Raw genomic sequence first — 26,951 nt, forward strand, 5'->3', positions numbered from 1 at the left:
ATTACTAAACTCGAGCCCTGCACTTCGAAGAAAAAAAAAAGGAAAGTCTAAGCTCTACTACAAAAATTTGCGTGTTCAATGTACGCGCACTTCCCCCACGGGGTGGCAAAAAAAACAAAAAACTTTCAAACACACACACCCACACTAACTAATAAATACCTGGTGTCTGGCCCCCGAAAAAGCCGTACCATAAAATAAGTACTACGAAGATTTCAACCGCTGCCTTATAATTATAAAGACAAGCTCAAAACATGCAAAAACACTTATCTGCGCAGTCGATCCGGAGCGCTCAAAAAACACGTCCATCCACCTTGACAGCCTGAACTGAACTTCAATTATATCTTTTCAACCGGAAAACACTGATGCAGACGGGAAAAAGCGCATCCTAGTGGACGTTAGATAGCCCCTTTCTATCACGCCACGCAGCATGCATGCGACATTCCAGAGACGTAGACGAAAGGGTAGAGCTGACGCTATTAAACGAAAGTTCAAGCACGGCCACTAGTACAGCGAAAATTTATCTACTGCTCTAAAAACACTTTTTACTTTGATGTTATACCAATTCCTCTGACGGAGGGAACAGCCATGCTTTTCTTATATATGAACTAATTTCAATTATATCTTTTCAACCGGAAAACACTGATGACACTCGCCTCCAACGCAGATTGCACTCGAGGCATGTTTGCCGTTCATGACATTCGTTTGGCAGCAAAGCTTCGATTGCTTCGTTTTTTAACCATGTTTTTTCGCGAATCACGCTGCATGCTTCAGTCGAAACTTTGTTAAATTACCACTGATATTTTTTCTTCAAAGATCCAGATGGTGTAGTACTTTGAACACTCAAATTATGCGGCAGCAGGTGTTCGTGGATATGCGGCACGGAACACCATGGATACCGGGAAAGGCGGGGAACAGCGAGATAGTTTGCGCCAACAACAAAATAAAAAAAGTATTATGCCCCGCTGCACAAAGCAAGGCTCGAGCACCAAAGTTAAACATTTCGAAGTAATTAGCGACACACTGCTGCCGCGTAAAGTTTCGTTTCGCACGAATGCTGGCACCAAGGACTCTAGAGAGAATGCATCAGCGGGAAATTAAGGAATGTATTTTTATTTCATTGATACAGTTTTTGGTTCGTGATTTCCATTGCAGAGTCGTCCCGAATGGTCCCTGCACCTTGCTTGGCGATTGATAAGATGTACAGCACATAAAATAGATGGCGTGAGAATGTGACAGGATTGTGTTTTTTCCAGTACTTTACCACAAATTATCGGCGTTAATTATTCGCATTTGCAATTGAAATACCACTGCCCGACCACAGGTTAATAAGAGGAAGAGGTTAAAACAGTGAAAAAAAAAAGGGGGGGGGGAGGCATTTACTCATGTGATTGAGCTCGTTGTTCATCCCACATAAACAAATTCATCCAGCTTCGCTGACTATATGTCGGGAAGACTGATTAAACAGTGAAACTGGGGCGTCATATATTGTCATATTCTTGCTTGACCTTGCCGTATAGAAAGGTTTTTTACTAGGTGCCTGCACGAAACCATGTCATTCGTATCTGAAGGCTGCATATTTGAAATATTTATCTCAAGGAATTTTGATGTTTTTCGCATTGGTTGGGGGAACGCCGCAGATGTAGGTTTATCTTAACGTTCTTGCATTCGGATCATGTATGTCAGTTCTCACCATTCCTAAGTAGATATAAGCTGTCAGTCACTTGTGGAGTACGGCATACAGTGGCTTTTGGTATGCTCATAGATAGGCCACACGTGCCATAGCCATACCTGTCAAGTGGAAAATGGTTTGGTGAATTCCGCGACAGGAGTTTAAATGCTAAGCATTTCTTAGCACCGAAGGCACGTTAAGTCTGTCTGTTTATCTATCTATCTATCTATCTATCTATCTATCTATCTATCTATCTATCTATCTATCTATCTATCTATCTATCTATCTATCTATCTATCTATCTATCTATCTATCTATCTATCTATCTATCTATCTATCTATCTATCTATCTATCTATCTATCTATCTATCTATCTATCTATCTATCTATCTATCTATCTATCTATCTATCTGTCTGTCTGTCTGTCTGTCTGTCTGTCTGTCTGTCTGTCTGTCTGTCTGTCTGTCTATCTATCTATCTATCTATCTATCTATCTATCTATCTATCTATCTATCTATCTATCTATCTATCTATCTATCTATCTATCTATCTATCTATCTATCTATCTATCTATCTATCTATCTATCTATCTATCTATCTATCTATCTATCTATCTATCTATCTATCTATCTATCTATCTATCTATCTATCTATCTATCTATCTATCTATCTATCTATCTATCTATCTATCTATCTATCTATCTATCTATCTATCTATCTATCTATCTATCTATCTAAACTCTTCTAACTTTCAAAATTTCAATTTCATTTCATACTGCAGAGGAGCACACTTCTGGTTATTCTAAGGAGGTTAATGTCCCTGCAATTTCTTTCATGTTTCTTCCTTCCTTGCTCCATTCAGCCACATCCTTCATTTTGACAGGCAACCGAGTTCTGACGCCACTTGCTCGATGCTCTTAAAACCATGGCTGCTCCTGTAGCGACGGAAATGAAGTGTATACTGTACAGTTCGCTTTTTTTTGGGGGGGGGGGGGGCAGTTAAGTTTTGTGCTATCTTTTCCTTCTTCGTCCCAGGCTAGGATGAAAGCGGGTGCCTCGCAGGGGGAAATGGTACGGCATCTGATGGTCCGGAAGCCGAAGTGGGATTAGAGGCCATGACCTGTGGTTAGAGCGGAGAGCTATGCCCCTAGCTTCGAGAACACTGCTACAGCAGTCCGGGCAACACAGCGCCACAGTCATGGCCGCTAGCGTCTATTTTGGCCCAGCTGGTCAAGCGCCGATTTCCTGCCATTCGCGTCGTCGCCGGCTAAATTCGACCAGAGTGAGAGCTATGGCCATGGCCCCCCTTGCTTCGCATTTCCCGTTTTCCTTTTGTCGTTTCCCATGCAACGCGGCCGTTTGGCTGGTGTGGCTTCATCGAATGGCGAAGTTAAGTAAAATGGTTGTCGGCACGTGTATTCACAAATACTTCTTAAAATAAAGATTTGCGTAAGAGAATCTTTCAGCCAATGACAGTTCAGAACATATGATTAGTGAAGCTGCATGACCAATAAGATAACGTACTTATGAAAGAGAAGTTTCCTTGCATATGATCCTTAGGTTTTTAGTAAGATTTGCTATCACAATTCTTGGTGATGCATAAAAGTAAGAAAATACAGCATTTTGTCCGGTGTCTTCTTAGTTTCTTGTCACCCGGCTATCCTGGGCTGGTTAGCTTTCGTGCTTTTCCTGCTCGGCCATTTCTTCTTTCTTGTACTGGTGTACCAATGAACTGGGTTCTGAACCTCCCGAACGAACGTCAGGAATCTCCTTAGACGACGCACAAACGACAAAGACCGTTTCGTCGCCTTCCATCAAATCTGAGATAAACCTCGCGTTTATATCACTCACTCCAACATATGCAGTGCACGGCGTGTTTTCGACTTTAGGCAAAAATCACGACCTTCTACATTGCTTTCCTTCACTCGCTTGCGGCTTTTATGGCGGTTGAAACTCCAGGTATCGCTAATGTCGTGCGCCTTTATATTCATAATGACCAGTCTCCACTTAAGTTACGGTAGGAAGGCGTACAGCGCCATCGTTCAAGACAGTAGAAAGGAGATGCCGAACAAAAGAAATGAGTAGTCAAAGTCAAATCTAGAGCCAGCTCATGATATCATCGTACGTTTTGCGATAAACGTATTCATAAAATAATTACTGACTATAGCGGTGAACTTCAGCCTATACAACTACGTGGACACTTCGTCGACACTGCGGCACCCACCGTGCTTGTAAAACCCTTTATGCATCCCCTCTACTTTAAATTTATTATGACTATCCAAGTTCACTACTCGGCACTTCCCTAAGTTGGGCCTTCACCTTTCTTAATGCAATACAAACGGCTCATGGTTCCATCTTTACAGCTGTTCATAACGCCCTACTATGCTGTATGTAAGGCCCCCTTTACTGTTCTCTGACTGCAGCGGGATCTAGAATTCCCTGATGAACATAAGTCCTCAAGAAGAGTCGGTTTTACAAGCGGACTTCATGACTCCGGGAACGAGGAAAACCAGTCGCAGGAAACGACGATGATAGAAAAAAAGGATGCACAACAAAAATGAACAGCCCTCGTATAAACAGCTTTTCTTTCTCTTGTTGTGTTAGATTAACTCTTTCTCCTCAAGTGTTCACCCACTCCCCCACTTTCTCTTGCTCTTTTTCTTTTTTTTCTTTTTCGTCTTTCTTTTGCATTTGCTAGCTCTTTGCGAAATCGGCGTCTCACGATAGCGAGGGACGTATGCAGCTTAAGTTTCCAAGGCTCTATACCTTGACGGCTGCACACCGGAGCTGCCGGAGAGACGATTCATGCTGTGGGAAAGAAATGCGGGTAGTAAACTAACGTCGCTTATGTGTGGGTAATCCACAGAAGGCTGCGGGTCGGCGTAATACCCCCGCACTACTATATGACTCGCAGTCGACGTGTATTCTTTTGTCTCAGACTCGCGCTAGAAGGGCAGTGAGTCAGCGCGTTCGTGACTCACTCCACGTGCCTCGCTCCGGTTAAGAGGACAGTACGACCAACAAAGTTTATAGGTGAAGACGGGGCACGTGTCTTTACGAGTGAATATTTAAACCCCTGTTAAACACTTTATGTGATGTTAAATTTATATACGCAAACCCCTACAACTTTGCTAGCCTCGGAACAAGTGTTTCTTCTTTTAGAAAAGCGTTAGTCTGATTTTCGATGGATGCAGAAGGCTAGGGACCTGTGCACTGTTTGATGTCAGTCCACCAGGTTGCCTCAATTTCCAGAGCATTCGTCTCCGACGTGCCTCGTGATCATATCGCAGATTTAGCAGGTAAAGTTTCTAATTATTATTACCGTTATTTGATTGCAGTGAAATGGTGTATACACTCTGCAGGAGAAAATTCTAGGCTGTCCAGTATTCCGGTGTAAGGAGAACCATTTGCAGATTGGGAGTTTTTGGCCACTGGCAGCGGCATGTTGTTTATGAGGCAGCGTGTTTAATATAACGCGCCAGTCTCGCTACTCACACTTACCCCTCCAGCGTATTACTCAGTTATCCGAAAACGCTATCAGTTTGCGGACAAGTTTTTTTTTGTCGTGCGTTTTTTTACGCAACAGTTTTATACACGAATTATAAATATAAAGAGACAGGCAGACGACACACTTTAGGAATGTCCAGAGGAGCCAGCCAGTGCAGTCCTGCAGAGGACGACTGGCTCGCTGTCAGCTAATCCGATGTTGGAGCCGGGAGGACATGCCTCTCTGCTCTCTCACGGGTCCTCCGGACTGCCTTGGACTGGTCTTCCAGTTTGATTGATTTGTGGGGTTTAACTTCCCAAAACCACCATATGATTATGAGAGACGCCGTAGTGGAGGACTCCGGAAATTTTGACCACCTTGGGTTCTTTAACGTGCACCCAAATCTGAGTACACGGGCCTACAACATTTCCGCCTCCATCGGAAATGCAGCCGCCGCAGCCGGGAATCGAACCCGCGACCTGCGGGTCAGCAGCCGAGTACCTTAGCCACTAGACCACCGTGGCGGGGCGACTGGTCTTCCAGTTTGAAACTTGTGATGGCCTTCTACCAGTCCTTTCTGTTGTTGAAGTGCTGTATATCTATAACTGCCAAAATATTTCTCCGAGGTTGAGGTTGGAAATGTTCGCCACGTGAAGGATCCGCGCATATGAGGTAGCATCAACGTTTGTTTTTTAGGGCGTTTAAACTTACCTATTGGCCGTATAGAAACACATTTTCGATAAGTGGTGGGGCACTGAACGAATATTCAACAAAATTGTTTCATTGACAATTTATTAAAAAAGATACGTACTATGTTTAATGTGGAACAAAAAAAAGGCCTGTCTTACTCCACTCTCCTTATTTTTTCGTTAGAATGGCATTTTTTTTACAGACACGTACTTTTCTATCGTATATTTTACCATATGACCGACCGACCAACTCAGTGACCGACTGACTGACTGACTGACTGACTCAGACTGACTGACTCAGACCGACTGACTGACTCAGACTCACTGGCTGACTGACTGACTCTGACTGACTCTGGTTGACTGACTGACTCTGACTGACTCTGACTGACTCTGACTGACTGACTGACTCTGACTGACTCTGACTGACTGACTGACTGACTGACTCTGACTGAGTCTGACTGACTGACTGACTCTGACTGACTCTGACTGACTGACTGACTGACTCTGACTGATTCTGACTGACTGACTGACTGACTCTGACTGACTCTGACTGGCTGACTCTGACTGACTCTGACTGAATGACTGACTGACTCTGACTGACTGACTGACTGACTCTGACTGACTCTGACTGACTGACTGACTCTTACTGACTGACTGGCTGGCTGACTCTGACTGACTGACTGGCTGACTGACTCTGACTGACTGACTGGCTGACTGACTCTGACTGACTGACTGGCTGACTGACTCTGACTGGCTGACTGGCTGACTGACTCTGACTGACTGACTGGCTGACTCTGACTGACTGACTCTGACTGACTCTGACTGACTGACTCTGACTGACTCTGACTGACTGACTCTGACTGACTCTGACTGACTGACTGACTGGCTGACTCTGACTGACTCTGACTGACTGACTGACTGACTCTGACTGACTGACTGACTCTGACTGACTGACTGACTGACTGACTGGCTGACTGGCTGACTGACTCTGACTGACTGACTGGCTGACTGACTGACTGACTGGCTGTCTGACTCTGACTGACTGACTGACTGACTGGCTGACTGACTCTGACTGGCTGACTCTGGCTGGCTGACAGGCTGACTCTGGCTGGCTGGCTGACTGGCTGGCTGGCTGGCTAATTGATTGATGGATTGATTGATTGATTGACTGACTGAGTGATTTATTGATGCTAAATTAAGAGTGTTCGCAAGTATATGTCGTAAACTAACGCGCAATAGACATTTGAGTCATCATAGCTTCTCTAATGCCTTGCACTTTTCGCTAAACTGAGTCAGAGGTCTTATCTTAGAACTAGAGGGTGTGGATGAAAAAAATACTAACGGAGAAAATAATACCTCACAAATCCCATTGCCTCGACACGAATTTAGCTTAGGAACTTCATGAGGCAATATCCTCCAGGTGACGTACTAAATTCAGTTTCTTTTATCAACCCGGTGTGTTTTAATATATCTCATAGTCGTAAAATGTGACAAAACTTTCGCAGAACAAGCTTAATAAATTACGCAGTCATGATTTGTGTCAATAAATGCGGCAAAGGATCATTAGATTCCACAAGCACTAACCAAGCCGTAGGCACGCAGAGGGATTGTGCCTGAATCAGTGCACCCAGACATATCAGCTAACCTCGCAGGGGTAAGGCGAAAGCACCACCCGAAATTAAATGCCGGCGAGGAAGAGTGAAGGGAAAAAGAAGAGAGAGCACCTTAACCGTCAGCGAGCATGTACGAGCCACGCTGCAGCACCCCGTCTCACGTGAAGTGAATCTTCATTAATCGCTAGCAGGACAAGCCCGAGTCGCGAGGCCACAGGCGCTTAGGCAAATGGTTCGGATAACTAACCGAACCCGTTATTTTCTCGAAAGGCCGGGTTGCGACAACGGAGTACAAGTAGGCTTAATGGTGGTGATGGAGAATGCGGGTAGGTGTGACGAGCAGCAATCGCAATCTGTGAAAGCACACGGCCTTCGCGGCCAATCCCGACGAAAAGCATGGACGAAAACGTCGAGTTGGCTGCAGATTGCTTCATTTTCGTCGCATACCGCCTACAGCCACTGCACTGCTCTGGTTTTGGAAAGCAAGGGGCGTGTAATTCATATACTTTCCCCGGACATCTTATTCACGCGTACGTCCTTATTCGCATCCGCTTTGCGCTCACACGTATATAAGTGGATGAATGGCACCCGCCTCGTTACAACCATCAGCTACGTTACGGCGACGAAAAGCTTGTTCATTCCCAGCTGAGCGATGGTTGATGCCGGAAAGGCAAAAACGACTTATGCGACACGTCCTACTTTCTTTTTTAACCAGGGTCTCCTCTTAGTTCACTAAAAGCAGTGTAGCGTCGTGGCCGCAATGGCAGTGTAAAGTCGAGACCGCTATGACTAATGTCATTGCGTTCATTCCCGATACCGTAGTCACGCTCCGCTCATGCAATACAATAGGTGTGAGCCCATGGGACGACACCGCAGGCGCCCTCTGTAAGCGGCGCCGGCTTGTTCTTTCACAAACTATGATTCTTCCCCAAGGCCCGTAAGGACATGCAACTTCGCTTCCGTTGATCGCTTGGCGCTCTCGCTTGATAAGCACCCCGTAGTGTTCTTCGGGCTGCCTCCGCACTTCTCGCCGTTATGCACATTAGGCAAACGTTTCCAGAAGAGACTGCAGTGCCACAGCACAACCTAGTCAATGTAGTAAGTAAAATGGGGTGGGAGAGATAAACACGTGCCGTTTTTGGAGCGCTAGACTGTAGCATCTGAGATTAGCAAATGCCTAGTTGTGCGTGTGACAGGAAGTACTTGCGACCAAAATCAGATTACAAGCGTGCAATCTTGCATCTCACTTTTCTACTCCTCCCTGTTTGTTCCTTTGCCATTCTATCTCTTTCTTTCTTTTTCTTGCTCTTTCAGTAGTTCTCTCTCCTTGCTCTCTCTTTCTTTCTATCTTTCCTTTTATTGCTTCCTCTTTCTTTCTTGCTCTCTTTATTTCTCTTTTTGACCAAGTTTTTTTCATCTTATATTTTTGTCTTTATCCCCTTTATTTCTCTACATTTCCTGTTTCCTGTTTCGCCCCACCGGGGCAATCTAGTGGCTAAGGTACTTGGCTGCTGACGCGCAGGTCGCGGGATCGAATCTCGACTGCGGCGCCTGCATTTTCGATGGAGACGGAAATGCTGCAGGCCCGTGTGCTCAGATTTGGGCGCACGTTAAGAACCCCAGGTGGTCGAAATTCACGGAGCCCTCCACTATGGATTCTCATAATCATATGGTGGTTATTACACACGCCACCAATGACGTCAATATTGACCCCATTCCTGCCACCAGTCTTCGCTGATGCGACTTTGTATCATGCTGTCACGCGCATCCACACACCAGCACCACGCAAACACACACACACACACACACACACACACACACACACACACACACACACACACACACACACACACACACACACACACAGCGATAAATTCAAAAATATGTCCACTGCATATAATCGCGAGAGATACCCTTCTAATGCACGTTCTACAATATACGCACGAACTTCTGCGAGGATGCTTAATTAGAATGCGACGCCGAGGACGCTAAAAAAAGGGTATCGTCCAAGGTTAAAGCGGGTTGCATTCAAGGAGGTTTTTCCTAAACCTCCTTGGTTGCATCTTGTCACTGGGAGGTGCACACCATACGGCGGTGGCATTCACCGTTGCCGCCAGCACAGCCGTTTCAGAAGCTGCCAACGAGCACGAGCAGCAGAAGCGTCAGCAGCGCTGAAGAACATCGATAAGAAGGCTCTCAAATTTTATGCTCTTTTAACGACACTTGTACGTGTGGACGACAGGGTGCATGGCACGTGCTCTGAAGCTTGCGAGAGGCTTAAGAAAGAGAGAGGGAGAGGGAGGGGAATCATTGTTGAGACGCGTGATCGTTTACTGGGTGAAATCCCCTGGTCATAACAGCGGTGGGTAGAGATGCTATAGAACACCGTGGATGGGGCCGATGGTGGCGAGAAAACGAGACAAGAAGAGGGTGATGAGCACCGCAGAAAACGATCACGACAACGAGATCGTCCTTTTCAGAAGCCCTGTCTCCGCTATACTGCGCTCTTTTAGGTATATCTTGCTCTTTTTTTCTGCTTATTTCGCTTAGATGTTCCACGATCTCGATAAATAAAATTGGGCATTTTGTGTGCAGAGATCGCCTCAGGGTCCTCTTCACTATACAGCCGCGTTCTGAGGTCTTTGATCTGTTTCTATTATGGCGGTGCAAAGTGCATGTCCCTACACCCTTCCCTTACTTACATTGCGTTCTCTTGAAAGTTGCGGATGATAATGTTAGGCAGAAGAGGCAACACGGCAGATGACGCGATGTTATTACATGAATGGGCTCGCCCGCTTACGCGGCATTTTCAAATACTCACCATGCATTCAATGAACAAATAGCGAAACTTCAATTTCGGGCCATCTTTCGTGACTGCCACCTTTCGTCGTTATACGCATATTTCGTAGCTGTCATCCTTTTCGTAAAATCATTCGAGACATACTGATCGTTGTTATTCACATTGTCAACAGCGAAGCTGTTAAAGCACGGCACGAAAACGGTTGTTCCTTGCAAGAAACCTCGTCGCGCCGCTGTCGAACAACCACCACCAGGCCTCACCTCGCTTCGCTACCACGCCAACTAGTGTGACGTAATGCCAAGCAGCGCATGCGTCATAGCAACATAATTGGAAGAGCCGCGTCGCAGCTACCGAAATGGCTAAGTATAACCGCACCAAGTTCAAGTGGAAGAGTTGCCCAACAGCCGTTTACATAACTAAATACGTCATAAATGAACCTTCTGAGCATGTGCATGTACTCGGGGTCGATATAGAAGAACCGCGCTTAGCCGTACCGAAGCAATTTTTAGACACGGCTCATCTGAAGAAGAACCGCACACACCTGAAGAAGATGCCACCAATTGCTAGGCTCGACGTGCTGCACAGCAAAAACAAGAGCAGCGGCGGCGATCCGACTTAGTCTACTTGTACAAGAAAGCGGCTGCCATGAAGAGGAAGAGGTGGTCGAGCCAAGACCCATAAAATGTTAAAAAATAGTTTTGCTTAAACCAAGTTTGAAATCTATTCTTAGCCAAGCGACCTAGCATTAGCAGGTGAAGTCTTTTACTTTGACCGACCAGCTTCACAGTTATCAGGTCCTGTGCGGCCGAGTACAAGGTTTATTTTTTAGTGTTTCTCATTATACATTTATTGTATACACTAAGTATGATATAAAAGATTTGTTATCTGAACGAGGTTTCATGTATATTATGAATATCTTGCCTTCCTATCTTTCAGCTCGCGTTCCCAGGGTAAAGAAGAAAGCCGGGCGATACCTGCAGGGTGAGTCGATCTCCCCACTTCCCCATGACTTCTGTTTTCTACAAGCAAAGCAACCGTAAGCACAAAAGAACGCTTTCACCAATTTAAATGAACGAGGCTCGCGCCACTTGCTTTTGCACCAAAGATTCACATTGCTCTCTTCGACACAGTGAGATGTGAAATCTACTGTTGGCACTGTTCTCTAAGCAGAGAATGCTATGAAGCTCACATTTGTGGCCCAGTATCGCTGATATATGCCTCTGCGAGCACGAACAAAAACCTATGAAAAGACTTCAATGGTGGAACGCACTTACACTTAAATGTTGACCTTATGCGCAACACTTTCATATCCCGAACCCTGTTGCCTCGTGACCAGCCATAACGGCGCTTATTTATTGCGTCCTGCCATCACCCGATTTTACAATTTTGCTATTTCTCAGGGGCGTAGGCAGCAGAATTTTTTAGGGGTGGGGGGGGGGGAGGTACTTTATTGCTTTCTTAAAATGATCATTTCTCGCTCTGTGTTATCGTGAAAAAATCTCAAGGGAAGGGGGGCGGACCTGCTGTTCCACTTCCTGGTTACGCAGCTGCTTCTTCCTCTCGCTAAATTGTGCACCTTGGTGCTACTCTCGCGTATGGGAAGTGAGAGTTCATCTGCACCTAAACAGCCCTGCATCACGTGAACGGAGCAGTTGCGTCACGTGCGACGTTGTTATAAGAGAGGCGCGTCAGTGTAGACCCTGGCTCTTGCCATTAAATGTGCTGGTAATGTAGTCAAAACCACGCAGTGACACAGTGTATGTAGTACCACTAGCCCTGTCAAACTAGTGATACTGATGTGACGCCAAAGAAAAATGCGCCTTCCGTTGAAATTGTATGGTGATGGTACTACAAATGGCGTCACACGTGACTTTCCTTCCCAGATCACATGACACGACCAGTTGACGCGCAAACGAAAAGGCTTTCGTGTGTAAAGCTGCAGTACGCGATTGCTACAGTTGAGTATACGAATACCAAAGGCCGACCTTGTGACATTTCTGTAAAGGCTGATTGGCAACACCTCACGCACAAGAAGATATAAAGTTGGACTGCTTGTACTTCACAAGATCTGAGTCATCGACGAGTCACGTGAGCGGTGGTATCCATTGTAGTGTGTTACGCATTTCTGAAAGAAAGCACCAAGTCCTCGTTTCAGGCAGCGCTCGCACAACATGTAGCATCTCGAAAAAAGAGCTTTGCTCGTGGAAGACGACTAGCAGAGGAATAGATCCGCTTTCAAAGGCTCGCCGCTCACGCACCAGGAACAGAGAACATACATGGCACTGTGCAAAAATAGGAAACAAGGGAAAACGTAATGGATAAAGAGCGATCATTCAAACAAGCAACGGGGTGCTTCCCCTGGGGAATCTCATGGTATAAACATGGCAACGTAACTGCCTTACTAAAAATAAATTAAAAATAAAATAAAAAATAAGACGAACACACCTTGCGTCTCCAACCCACTCACGAGAACCTGGCCCTCAGGGCCAAAAGGTGAAGCGTGGTACGAAAGTCGAGACTTTGGCTTATTTTTGTGCTCCGAGAACACACACAGAAAGCGGATAGGCCGTTTAAGAAGGCAATATACAAATTGAGGTGCATAGCACAGGAACGATGAATCTGCGAGAGTCGAAGACAGCGGCATCAGTGAGGAGGCAGAGAGCAAAAGCGAAAGGCGATGACGGAGCCAATACGCGTACTAGAAGTGCGGTGAGGCTGGCGGATCCGGCGGTGCGTGTAATTTGGGATGGAAACGCATTTTTGCTGCATGCAGGCTATCCGGACCCCGCCTTTCGTATAGCAGTCGAAGGGAGGTCAGACCAGCGTTGGCCCGGACTTGGCGTGACTTAGGCTAGCGGGCCGTTTTATTTTGAGGGGGGGGGGGGGGGGGGCTGTTCGGCTACGGCCACCGTAATCCGCGTGAGGGCCTCGCGCCACTGCGCCCCAGATGAATGGCGCGGGTGCCGAGCAATCTCCTATGCCGGGCACGTGCGGTGGCAAGCTGCGAATACAGTGCGCGGGCCGGTGTGGGTGCTATACGAACAGCTGCTTACTCCATGGAAGCCGCCTAAATCTGATAGAAGAATCCAAGGAAGGTGGGAATGAAGTGCGGATTTTTCCAATATTGGCTGTTATTTCAGGTCACCACCGACGAATCTTTGCGTAAGGTGTCAAGTGCACTATTTTTTCCCGGAAGTTCGATTTCATTATTTGCGCGCTATCTTCGAATTGATGCAAGAGCCATGTGCGATTGCTACGCCTCCGGTTCTTTCTAAATAACGCCACAGTTCCTAGAACAAGACAATGTCCAGGACAAGATGGAAGCTTGATGAAAGCTTGGGAAGGCGTCGAACAAGGAGTGTCACTTGGGCGAAGTTTTCGACCTTTTGACTTGTTTTTGGCGAGATGGAATCAGCATTATTTAGTCACTGCCACGTGTGGTTTAACATTTGCGAGGTGCTTCCGGGCGCTTGTGACAATTTAATTCATTTCCACGTCTACAAAACTCTTGACTGACCCTCTTACTTGATGAGTCTTACAATCGGTTACAATCAATGCAAGCTCCACCTACAGCCATCTGTTGCCCCAACCAAAAGGAGTTAGCATAGATAGAATTTTATAATTTTTATGGCATCAAGCACCGAACGTATATTTAGGGTAGGTAATTTTCCCGTACAGACACAAGCCAGTGCGGCAGATTTTCGCTTGAAATCTTCAACGTCCTGCCAAATTTTAGCCACGATACCCATACCTTTTCTCAGCCAAACGTTACCTTTCAGGTAGGGTCGACAAACTCTTAAATCTTGTAAGAGTGCTATTTTCGTTAGCGGTTTGAACGGTACCCCTCAAGTATACGATCCTCCTACGCAGTTGAATGGGAGGAACGCCGCAGGTCTTGGGCCGCATTTGTATTTGTTATTTGGTTGTTACTCATTATATAGTCGTACACAGTCTGTGAATGGCCCGCCCCTATAGCCGACACGCGGCAGCCGATTGCCTCCACGACTGAAGTAATACTCCTACTCATGCCCACAGTAAACTTCTCCGAAGGTGGGGTCACGAGCCATCCGGCTCGTGACTTCAGTCTGGAGAGCGCGCCAATTGTTGTGAGCTTGTGTGCATGCGCCTTTGAGGAGGAGATGCCGCGGACATTTGCAGTTTTGTCAGACTACAGTGTATTATATTCAAAGAAAAGCGGCGCACAAAAAAGACGGAGACAATTCTATTCTGTTACAGTGTATTACCAGCTAATTTGAACATCTCATTCATATCGTCTCCCACTATGAACTTTGTACTCGGTACTATCTACCGGAAGGGTGTGGTATTACGACTGTTGCACACAAATGGTATGGAAGAACGATGCCTCTAAATTCTCGTACACAAAACAAACAAAATTACTTAAACACACAGCGTGTCTGCGATGGCAGTGTAGTAGTTACGGTGCTCGGGTGCTTAGCCGAAGGTCGCGGGTTCGATGCCGGCCGCTGTGGTTGCATTTTGACGAAGGCCCGTGTACTCTGCGATGTCAGTGTGCACGTTGAAAATCTCGACGTGCTCGAAAATCTCCCGAGCCTTCCACTGCGGTGTCCTCCATACTCCTATTGTGATTTTGAGACGTAAAACCCGAACAATTATTATTATAAGTAAAGAACGTGTGTGTGTGTGCCAAGAGTCTATATAACCCGTGTTCTTCAGCTTGGCTGTACGATACCTTATAACCGCTGAAATACCACGGCGGGTAACATAGCAAAAGAAAGAAATATATATTTAGTGGCGAAACGCAGAAGTTCACTGCTAAGCCATGGACGCTCTGCAGGTGGCGCTGTGTGTGGCCAGCTTTCCTTTCGGGCATGCCGGCTGTCACTTCGTGTCGAGGGCGATGCGGAGGGTTCGTTTTCACGGCCCGCCTATACGTCCGTCCGCTCCTCCCTTGGGTCTTCTTCCGCTTCGAGCTCTTCACTCAGCTCAACTCAAGGCAAGATTTATCGGCATACTTTGTGGCTGTATCCTTCCTTTGTTTTGCGTGTGCGTGTGAAGGGAGAAGGGGAGGTGCGCCATTAGTTTGTCTTGGTGGCGGCTGTCTGTAAAGGCTGAACGGACGACGCCTGACAGCGCAAAGAAAGAGTATCAAAGGAAATTCCCGCAGGCCACATTGTAACTGTTCATATTAACGACTGTCTCGTCAGAGACAGCAAGCTTACGTGGTTAGGGGTATGGGAGGGGTAGGGGGTGATAGGGAAGGGGACAGACGGGCGATATACTAGTAGGTCACTTGCTTTGCTTTTGGTCGACTTCTGTGGGTACAGTTGGCAAGAACCCACTAAACAATTTCATCGTAGTTTTGCAATGTAGTGAAGTACCAACTGCTCCATAAATCCATGATTTTGTGAAATGTTCAAGTATAACCACTGTGCCAAAAGCGATCATTTTGCGAAATAGTCACGTACCCATCATGCGTTTGTGAAGCCATCAGCGCACCCACATAGCAGCAGATTTTTTTTGGTGCTGTATCTGATGATGATAACAGTGAATTATGGCTAAGACTATTATGGAGGGTGGCTAGCTTTAAATAACTCCCTCGTTAGGCACTTCACATGGCGTGACGCTCGGTGTGTTTCTCCACTTCTGCTACGCAACTGCATCCGTTACTGTGACTTCTTGAACGGCGAAGGGTCTTTTCCCAAATAACTTTCAAGTCCTGTCGTAGAATGCTTGCCTCCCACGCAGTGTGCCTGGGTTAGGAGCTGGCTATAACCCTGAATATTATTTCTCATTGTGTTGACTTTACAGGGAGTCTATATGATTTCATGTGCATTTCTTGTCATAGCTTCAAAACAATTGCTGCAACTCATCCAGAGGATCGAGGTTTAATGAAGAACGTGTTGCATATATACGTCTGAAGTTGCAGCATCATTTTGCTCATATTTTCACGGGGTCGTGGTGTGGCTGAATGCAGGAGAGTGAATGGTCAGATCAAACGATTTTTCTTGGGCGTACCTGTGCCGGGTAAACGGAAAGTCGGGTTACGGTAGCACACTTGCACTGGTAACGGTGAATGGAGCGTCGGCCGTCGACCAACTGACAAGCGGCGAAGCATGACGGCATTTTTGCACTCGCCATCGAACATTATAGCGTTATCGCTAGCGGCGACGTAGGTTCCAGAATAATCTGAAATGCTCACGAAGTGGGCGTAATCTCAACAAAATGATCTACTGCAGTCCTGAAGCTTCTCGAACACTTTATACGCGTGGTTAACGCTGAGAATCACGTGGCAGCGTAACGCGGTGATAAGAAAGCTTGAGGAAGGAACGTGGCAATAACTAATTATTTCTTGCTTTTTATCTTGTTTTTCTTTCCCGTTGTTTTTTGTTTCCTTGTGGAAACCGAATGTAAATCAAGAAACCGGTAGTGGAATTATAAGAAAGAAGAAAAAGCCATTCAAATACAAACATCAAATGAATGTAAGACTGGAGGTCAACTATCTTAGCAGCAATAGCATCGCCGATGTTGTTAAGAGCTACTTGAGTTTTTTTAATTATTTATTAATACTGTCAACCCTCGCTTGAGGGTCATAACAGGGAGGGAGAACAATAGCAAGTACAAAAAGAAAAGCAAAACAACTGGCACTCATAAAGCACTGCACACAAGAAACCAAAATTGACAGTAGTTCAATTCAACCATGACCAAAATGAGCATCAATTTCTCGGTCAAAAGAATGCACATCGGTACCAATAACAACATGATGGGGTAAATGATTCCATTGTTCTATAGCATCCGGAAAAAATGACCATCGAAAGATGCCAGTGTGAGCGTTGAAAGGTTTAATGGGAGCATCATGATTCAATCTGGCACTACGTTTTCCGGGAAGGCGTATGTACTCGTCTTTAGGTATTTTTAGTATCGCTTGCATTATACAATATATTGTTTTAAGTTCTTGTTTTTGTCTTTGAATTTCTAGTGGTTCTAAATTGCATGAATTGAGCATGTCAGTTACTGAATCCCTGCCTTCTATATCTAAAGCACACAAACCCTACTGCACGCCTCTGAATACATTCCAACTTGGTAACTAAATGTTTTTGGTGAGTGCTCCAAACCATAGAGAGTTACTTTTTTTGCTCATTGTTGATATTTATCTTGGTCAAGACACTACACCGCACATCGTACCCATTTACAGAATGTGGGCGGAAGTGGCAATGAAGGACATTTAGTCCGCAATAAACATCGCCTTTTGTACCTAACAGTGATTTGTCTTCTGCTGCCAACACTTCGCCTGCTCCTCGGTAGGATGAAATCGACATACACCGAATCTGTAATGCTCGCGCTTTTCTATCTCTCCATCTTTTAATCTCTCAATCTCCTTCCCCCGAGTAGGATAGCAAACCGGGCGCGCGTCTGGTTGAACTTCCTGCCTTTCCTACCCCTTCTCCTCTTCCTCCTCGCCTCTTGTATTGTTGAAGCGATAATCTTGGCAGTCTGTAACAGTGTCCCTTAGAAAAGCAGCTGTGCATCAACCACGATAATAGTGGTAAGAACTTCTTATCGTAAGGAAAAGCCTCACCCAATAATATGTAATCAACATTGCTACAAATCTGTAATGCTAACGCTACTAATATTTCAAAGGTCTGGCGATATCTAACAAAATGCGCAGCTATACCGTCCCGGGCCGAAGGATTGGCCGTGGTCTACAGAACGGCATTCGAGAATAGCGAACATCATTTGAGAACGAGGTTCGTCGAGCGCAGGCGGGCACTAGTTCTCCTGGCGTACGGGTGCGTGTAAAGGTTTCGGGATTGCAGTGAGATAAAAAAAAAATGTAGCAATACCGATGGCGTACGGCACTAAACGAGCAATAAGAGGACTCGTAAAGAAAGGGAATCGGCGAGAATCGAAGCAAAACAGGAAACTGATGCCTTTCATTCCCCCTTTCTTCCTTCACGCTCGGTCCCGTAAAATATGGTCCCGCGGGAGTCTTGGTTTTATCGCCCTTACACCGCCTTGTTTCGGGATCGGAAAATTGTTTCGTCGAAACCCGTACAAGTGCCGACATGCAGTCCAACTGGTGCGTTTCTTGGAGATTTGTGTGCAATGGGAAACACATAAACGAGGGGCCCTTTCTTTTTTTTTCCTATTGTAGTCTGCTAAATGCAGTGGATACGCTTCCCTTTCTAATTCTTTCGCGCTTTGAACCTATTGGCAATATTATTTAGAGCCAAACGGTTGTACCCAGAAGCTGTATTGCACGTGAATTCAGGTACACAGAAATACGCTCGCAACACAAACGCACAGTATCTGTGAACACGCCGATATGCTACAGCAACACTTACGAGGCTAAACCGATTTACTGATATTCGTCAGCTCCATTATCGACTTCCTCGAAAGCACGGCAGCCCTCTCCAAAGCCCCAGCCATACACCGAAAAACCGTATTCTCTAAACGCGACAACTTTAAAGAGTACTTCCGTAAAACACCACGTGACGCAAGAAGACAGCAAATCACGTCATTTGGGTCTGACATAACCAAGTGGGAACGTAATCTCTTGGAGCATTAGGAGCAGTGCTGTCGGGAAACGAGAGCTTTACTTCTTTGGCCATCGACTTCTTCAACATGCTAGCTTTTCTGGGCATCTGATCTACGAGCTCTTCGTGTTGTGTAGACTGAAATGAAGACCGCTCCGTACACCCAGTCCAATCCTTCTAAGACATTTGCGAGCACCGTATCACGTGCCATGAGTGGGCCTTAATGAACCAGTGTATTGCACTATTCTAGAACGGAATAGTATACGGTGAAAGCAAACACTTTCTATATCAATTGGGGGGGGGGGGGGGTGGTATAGAAAAGAAGAGAGTGATGTCTGGTTATAGGAGATATACTGAGAAATGTACACGCTGCAGTAGGATAGCTGTATGGATATTTACGCATGTGAAATAACCCTCTCCGAAAAACTGAATTCTCAATCAAAGAAGGATGGGCCGAAGGCCAACAATAGTCTACTGTGAAAGCTGATCGATCGACGTATGCAGTAATCAAAAAGAAGGAAAAATACCTTAAGCGAAAAAAAAGGGTAAACCCTTAAGCTTCGCCTTGAAGGGTTGAACGCGATAGCAGCATCGTGCAGTCATAACACACTCCGCAGCCGCTAAGGACATACTTTTTATTGTATGATTTTACTCAAGAATGTATATTCGTGGATTTTCTACGACGTAATCAATAGAGTTAAAAGTGGCTTGTGTCAGTGAAGCTTTTTGCGTATGCTGCATTCTTTGTAATGGGTAGCATGCTTTAAAACAGGAGGAGTTACGTGTATGAAATATTTTTGAGCTTGATATGCACTCACTACGTGGTCCTAAAAAATTACGCGCAGTAACGTGTGTGACTTTTGTAAACAGTGACTGCCTTTGAACAACAAAGTTATTATGATAATCACATGTTCTCATGCCCGATCTCTTGTACCACGTGACATCAGCGCGATGTTATATGTTTTATTGTGAAACGTGTATACAGAATGCGTGTGTTTATAAAGCATGCAATTTATTTTTATTTTTTGCATTTCCAAGCAGAGGAAGTTATTTTCAGTGTATTTTCAAGCATACGCGTGGCTGTGTGGTAGAACACGCAAACTACATGGTTTCTACCCTCACTCGGACCCGGGAATTTTACTAGTAATTTTATTTTCACCTTTCTCGATTTTTTTATGCACCAATAAGATTAGTTTTTGCTCGCAACAAACGACACCGACGCCGACACCTACGCTGACGCCGTAATGTCTGCAAATCGAGCTCTTTAACGCTATCGCATTAATTTACAGTGAGTGAACCACACACATGTCCGCTGAAGCCTGAAAACAATTTCCCCGGGATTTTGGAGCCTCGAACATTCGTTATTTAGTTCCTCTGCAAATGTGCAACACCGTCCGCCTTCGAAGTGACCGACCAATTTGAACAGGGATACCGAGTGAGAAGAACGACTGAGGTTGCTAGACTTCTAGATTGAGGGAAGAACTCCATTGCAAAACGGGCTAGCTGACTTCATATTGCTTATTCTCTTTCTGATTCGGCTCACAATAATAAGTGCTATGTTTAGTTATAATTCACATTCAAAGACAAATGGTTTTTTTAAGACCATGGTATTCAAGAAGAAGGCTGGGTGTCGAATGGACAGATTGAAACACTGCCGAAATGTCATCCAGACAAGGATTATTTATATATCATAAGAGCTCAGCTGGTTTACGGCGTCAGCCGAACCTAACGTGTATAGTTAGCCAGATTTCGCGACTACGACTCCATCTATCGCCGCTTGCTGACGGCGCCAACCTCAGTCTTCGAGGAATTCATTAGTAACTTGCTTAGGACGGCAAAAAAGAAAAAAAAACCACAGAAGATTAGAGGCCATTGTGCGAACATCAAATACCCGGGGAGGAAAAAATGATAGCCAGCAGCCGCAGAGGGAGACGAAGATCGATTTCGTACATCGTTAGGCAGTACGCCTACTTAGGCACAAAGGGGTATCTCCCACGAAAGCGCAACATTGGAGCTGCCGTTGTGTGCGCGCCTTCCTTTACAATCTTTTCGGCCAATGGCGTCACACTAGTGTTTGGATTTTGTTCTAACTTGAGGCGTAGCCTAATAATTAAAGCATGTGAGTGGAACAGGACGTGAACCATGCGTCCTGACATGTCATTTTCGATGACTGTGAGCTTTGTTAGGCTGTCGTTCGGAATATTACTAATTGATGTGAAATCATGAGCACTAATAGATTTATATTCATACCGGTAGCCATTTATATGGTCTTATATTGGCCTTTTCATACACATAGAAGAGGTCAGAACACACGCGTGGCGCCATCATAGGCCGGCAAGCTTACTCAGGAGTCAAATCACTAAGATTCAGTCATACTCAAATTTAATGATGCGTCTTAGTCGGTGAGTGCTGTTTTGGCGAGTTGGAGTGCAAGTAAGTCGGTTTAGGTTAATTTTACTTGAGTCTGAGCGACCTCGTCTCTTACTATCGACGTATATGCTCCCTTACTTTCACTGTCAGCCTGATAACTGCTTTCGATTATACTCAAGTTTGCACACAGATACCTCGACGCACTCAAGTTCATGTGCCACATTCTTATTTATTGGTCAATGACGCGAATTGGGAGAAGTGCCATGACCTCACCCCGTAAACTTTTTCGCTGAAAGTTCTTGACGAACATATTTCGTGTGGGTTGCATATTTTGTAAAAATGTCCTTTATTGGTTACTGATAATTCGTGTTTGAAAGTATAAGATAAAAAAAAGTGCCGCCATATCCACGAAGTGAATGATGATGAGTGGGCAAAGCTCCGAAGGTAAACCTGGTAAACCATGAGTCCTCCGTACAATTTGCCCACTCGATTTTCTTACAACGCTCCCCCTAGCGTATGTCGCCACACTAAATCGAATGATTGCCTTCCACCAATGACACGCCCCATATGTGACACCATTCCTGTTTTATACCATCTCGCATCTTTTATCATCAACTACAAGCACCACCGTCTAGTTTATAAAATCTTGCATCTTTTCATCATCAGCTGCAAGTACCGCTGTCTAGTGAACATTGCAAGAACTAAACGAGAGGTGGCTACACACAGGGGACGCATAGCACACGCCTTAAGGAGCTTCGCCCCGAAAAGAGGAATTGTATAGAGTACTGAACATGTGAGATATCGGCACAAAAGAGCATTCACACTAAGATAAAAAAGTAGTTTTACACTGACGGACACTAGAGCCGACTCACTCAGGCTCACCAGACTCAAGTGAAGTCGTCTGAGCGAGTCCCGGTGAGTAATATTTTGGTGAGCTCGAGTCCGAATCAGTCCGGTCAAAAATGTTAGTGACTCTGAGTCAGAGTGAGTCTGGTTGAAGAAAATTTTGTTGAGTCCAAGTGAGTCTTCAAAGCTGATTAAATTATTGAGTGAGCCTGAGTGAGCTTGAGTTTTTTTGCCGGCTTAAGGGCGCCATGCTTCCGCTGCTCACGCCTGCTCACGCCTGCTCACGCCTGCTCACGCCTGCTTACAAACTCTCTTTAAACAGTGAGAAGACCAACAAAACGCCCTTCTTCTTCGTTAGACAAATTCTGTCAACGTTCCTACCTTCACTGGGCACAATCCTTCAGTGATGGTTCAGATTTTTCCATGGCATTTGGCACTTCAACAAATTTGACTACAGCTCCCAGAATTCCGACAAAAGCGCAACTATCCCCTTCAGCTCTGAAGCTACTTTCTCTGCTTTTACGTTACGAGACATACAATAAAGACAACCATATACACATTCTGACGTGTCGTCAAGCGTGAACAGGTATACTAAATCATTATTTTTCCTGCAAAAAATCCCCACCGGGGTGATTAAGACGTCGCGCCAAAGAACATCTACTGTCATGAAACTCGCTTTTCTTCCAAGCAAGATTGCATCATCACCGTGAAACAGAGCGTGTTCAGTGAAACAACTAGTCCTATATATTACTGATTAGCTTCATCTTCCTTGTCGAACAAGGACATGAAGTCACGTCTAAGTGCTTTGAAATCATTGTGACATGTTGGGCAATAAGCATGATGCAGCTGCTCAATCTGGGCGTGAAGATAGCGCCGAAAAAGCAAGAATAGATCCATATAAGGGAAGAATATATCCGGATCACATTAACACAGGCTGCGCCAAAAGTTTGTGTGTTTGTAAATGAGGACATAAATTCTTATGGCTTCATTTGCAAAAAGATGTCTATTTGTCATCGGAACACTACCTCATCGCATTGGGGTGAGGTTTGAACTTTTGCTAAACGTTCTGTGCACATCCGGTAAACGAAAACAAAGAGACCTTTGATACAACTCTTCAAATAATAATGCAACGCTTAAAGAAGGTTATAAGTAAATGTTCTCGGATATGGTTCAATTCAAGCACATGTGACGCGTGGATAGTGACTGTCAGATACTCTAATTAAGTCATACTCGTATATGCTGCGTAAATAATTATAATCTAACGTCAAACCCTGTCTCGAATCAAGCCATATCTGCCGGTGTTCTTTACACGTAGCCGTAAAGAAACGCTGATGCACACCATCGCCACGAACGCTATACTTCCACACAATCCTCCAGTTTCACTTCCACGGCTCATTCGATTCCATGCCGTATGCTCTTCGCGGGACTTTGGGCTTCTGAGACGAGGTCGTTAGGGTGTCATTACAGACACCGACCTCTCGGCAGTCAGTGAATGCATTTTCGTTCTTCTGCTCATCGAATGATTTGGAGCCGAACTCGAGCGTCCCATACTCAGGTACACTCTCATGGGAACGGGCCTGTGTCAACGATGCATGACCTATAGTGCACGAGCGGGGCTTTACGACCGAAACTATTCTATCTATTGATGTAAGCGCTCGTATGTAAATGATGCGTACGCGTCGTAATTATACGTTGCGCTAGAAGACATTTCCGCATATGGAAAGTCAGAGGCACGGCGCGGCCGTAAGCTCTCCCAGGACAGACACTGTGCTGACGACGAAAATGAACGCAGTGCGGCTCGGCCCCCCAGTAGAGATTCTGTCGCAAGCACTACCGTGTACCTTCGATGTCTGTCTGCAAACCATATTACACACCTTCATGGTTTCAAGCACTAAAGGTGCACTATAGGACAGTGCTCGAAACAGTGTTGTCTTGGTGCCTGAAAGAAGATGCGAGTGGGCACGTTGGTAGTTGAACATACGGCGCAGGTAGTAGCGCACTACGACACATGAACATCCACTTCTTCTCGTCCTTTCATTCACTCGCAACGCTGGTCAAGCAGTTAACGGCTTCAACTTGACTTTGCTGTAGGCTTAACTAGGCTTGGCTTTCTAACGGCTGCTTTCTATCGGCTCACATGGCCTATATCTAGGCTTAGGTGACCATCTCTAGACTAGGATTGGCGGGCAGGCTAAGGAAGATGGCCCAGTTCCTTTATTCCTTCAGCCTTTGTACCACCAGTACGAAGCTGCTACAATCTTTTTTTCATCCATCCATCCATCTTTTCAGATGGTTATGGCTTCATGTTATTATAATTGAGGATCGGCCGACGCTTTAATGTGCTTGACAAGAAGCCATCAGCCATGCTGTAAGAATGTTCTCGGCTTAGAAGTCGTCCACTTTTGTTCATTGCTTGAGTGTTCCCTTCTTACGTTGACTCCAGTTCCATTCTTACCTCAACGACTATTTATCACCTCAAGCCTTCCCTTACTCCACACTTCAGTCTTTCAGTGTAGTTTGGATAGCTTATTATGAAACACGTCTATCTCAAAGAGTAGTTAACATGCCCGTTTCTTTTAGGTCACTTGTGCGTGAACATTTAGAGAAGGTAGCCTCCTTTCTCTCTCTCTCTCTTTTTCGCTCTCTTTCTCTTTCCCCAAACGGGTCTTACTAAAGACTGTAGGCATTAGATCACAGAGAATATGAATGAACCAGTAGCGGACTTACGCGGCAGATGGCAGAACCTCATTGTACATTTCGGTCAAGGAATAAAATAAATACGCAAAATGGAAACAATCGAGGTAGAGCGAGAAGTGAGGAAATGAGGCGGTTACGAACGCCAGCAAGAGACCGTAAAAAAACAAAAGCACGTCAAACCAAGCCACTAGAAGCAGTCTCAAAATGTTGGAAAGTGCTCTGACGCAAGAAAGAAATAAAAAACGAGGAAGCGGGGAAGCTTGAGCACGGTTGATGTCAATGTTATCACCGTTGAGTGCCTCCATCACCGGGCTTTCCCTCTTAGGCAAATTTAAAATTGCCATTTGACTTTTCTGTTATATTCCTCAGATCCATTTTTGGGTGATTTGCACCACATCCCGCTGGATGGTTTTTAAATGCGATGAAACGTTTATTGACTCGCTCATAACCTCATTTCTTTCTCTCTCTCTCTCTCTCTCTCTCTCTTTTTTTGCAGGCGCGCTTTGTGCTTGTATTCGTTTTTAAGTTATGTTTTTCTTTCCTGCGTAACCTTGGGTCTGAAGATATGCAGACAGGAAAAGTGTGACTCCAGCCCAATAAAATATATTTGAAGAAAAACAAATCTTAGAGAACTTCGCAGTCATGCGTGTGCTAGTGCGGAGTGTTCTATATCGCACCTACTTGTTCGCTCAGTCTCTCATTTGTCTTTTTTTGTTTTCTTTTGTCCCCTAGAGAAACAGGCTCATACTCCCTCTACCGACTCTTTACCTTCCTCCAGTTTGGCTTATTCTTCTTCTGTTCTTGCTGTTGCTGCGCATGCCTCCTTTGGGGATATCCCTAAGCATTTCGTCACCCTCCCTTGAGTGTCTGACGCTTTCTGACACGTGACTCTTTCCCACTTTACTGAATAAAGCCGAAGTACCGTTTCCAAGGGTATTCGCAGAAACAAAATGAACGTGTGTGAAAAAAGCTAAGTAATAAAGCCGAGCACTGCAAGAACTTCTTGAGTCAAGCTGCGTGTGCACTAGCAAGTTCATTCAACTCACCTTCATCGCGCAGCAATTTCTTGTGGCGAACTGTGTTGCTCAGTTTTATTCATCATAGCGTGCGCTTCTGCCACAGTATGAGAACAATGTGTGGTGATATTGTCAACAAGATGTTTCATTTCTTGAAAAATATTGTTTCCGCGCTTTCGCATCATTGGAATAAAAGACGTACTTCTGACCCGAGTTTCATTCATGTATGTTCACAAAATGAGAGAGAGAGATTAAGGATGAAAGAAAGGCAGAAAGGTTAACCGAGGCTCATCCCGGTAGGCTACCTTGCACTGAGGAAGAGGGTAAGGGGAATCAAAGTTAGAGAGGAGGAGAGAAAGGTATCTGACGCCGTCGACATACCGGCTGTGTCTGCATCTTGCTCACCAGCACGCGCATATATAGCACTGAACAGGTTGTTAACCTGCCGATAACTTGTCGGTCTTCGTCCGGCAGGTTTCGAGGTACCAATAAAGTGTCTCTCACTGTCAAATTCTGATGCCTCTCATAAGGGGCATGTATCTTTGGGACTTCGGGCTAAGCATCACCTTCATTTCTGGTAGAGGCGTCACTGTGCTTTGAGACGGCTGCGTTCAGACTGGGTAGTAAGAATGAAGTGTCAGCTCTACTGCTTGCAGGAGAGTCTTTGTTCTTAGAACCGACAGCGCTTGGCCCTAAGGGGAAAAATGGAGGTGGTTTTCGGACGTGCCTCGCGAGGCGACGAAATTTTGGAGGCTTTGGTGCGGCGCCGGTGATGGGACCATCGTCCCGTAATGAATGCAGCTGCTTTTCGGTGTGAGATGTCCTCTTTAGCCGTTTTCTTCAGTATTGTTAGCTACCTTCGAATAAAAGGACAGTACTTCGAAGAGGCACCATGTGGCCCATTGCAATTTGAGCACTTCAGTGTCGTGGTCTGTCACGCGTCCGTGTTGTGGCGTGCAGTGCATCGGGAACAGACGGTAAAGTTTCTGCACACGACACATACAAGACCTAACGTCATGCACTTCCAACACTGAAGCGCTTCCGGTACAAAAGGGTGAACTGCGCCTCGTAAATGTCCCATGTTTACGTGGGATGAGAGTGATTCGCCCTTAAATGTAACCCTTAAGCATCGTGATGTTCCGATACGACATATAATTGCAATAATGGTATCTTCCGAAGCCGGCTTGATCAAGACTGGTAGGTCTGAGTTGGTAATGTCTTCGGGAACATCATATATTACCCCAGTGC

General features: G+C 45.4%; 1 protein-coding gene across 1 annotated transcript in view; it reads right to left on the bottom strand.

Annotated features, from left to right (window-relative positions):
- LOC142794245 (uncharacterized) overlaps positions 1-25,739 on the bottom strand; it is an 89,303-nt gene extending 63,564 nt beyond the window's left edge. Inside the window, exons 1-3 of the mRNA XM_075885873.1 lie at positions 25,734-25,739; positions 6,589-6,747; positions 6,171-6,299 (exon numbers count right to left, since the gene is read on the bottom strand). Of these exons, the coding sequence (XP_075741988.1) occupies positions 6,171-6,299; positions 6,589-6,747; positions 25,734-25,739 (294 nt within the window). The remainder of the gene's footprint in view (positions 1-6,170; positions 6,300-6,588; positions 6,748-25,733) is intronic.
- Positions 25,740-26,951: the final 1,212 nt, after the last annotated feature.

The sequence above is a fragment of the Rhipicephalus microplus genome, chromosome 2 (assembly GCF_043290135.1).
Source record: "Rhipicephalus microplus isolate Deutch F79 chromosome 2, USDA_Rmic, whole genome shotgun sequence".
Classification (NCBI taxonomy): domain Eukaryota; kingdom Metazoa; phylum Arthropoda; class Arachnida; order Ixodida; family Ixodidae; genus Rhipicephalus; species Rhipicephalus microplus.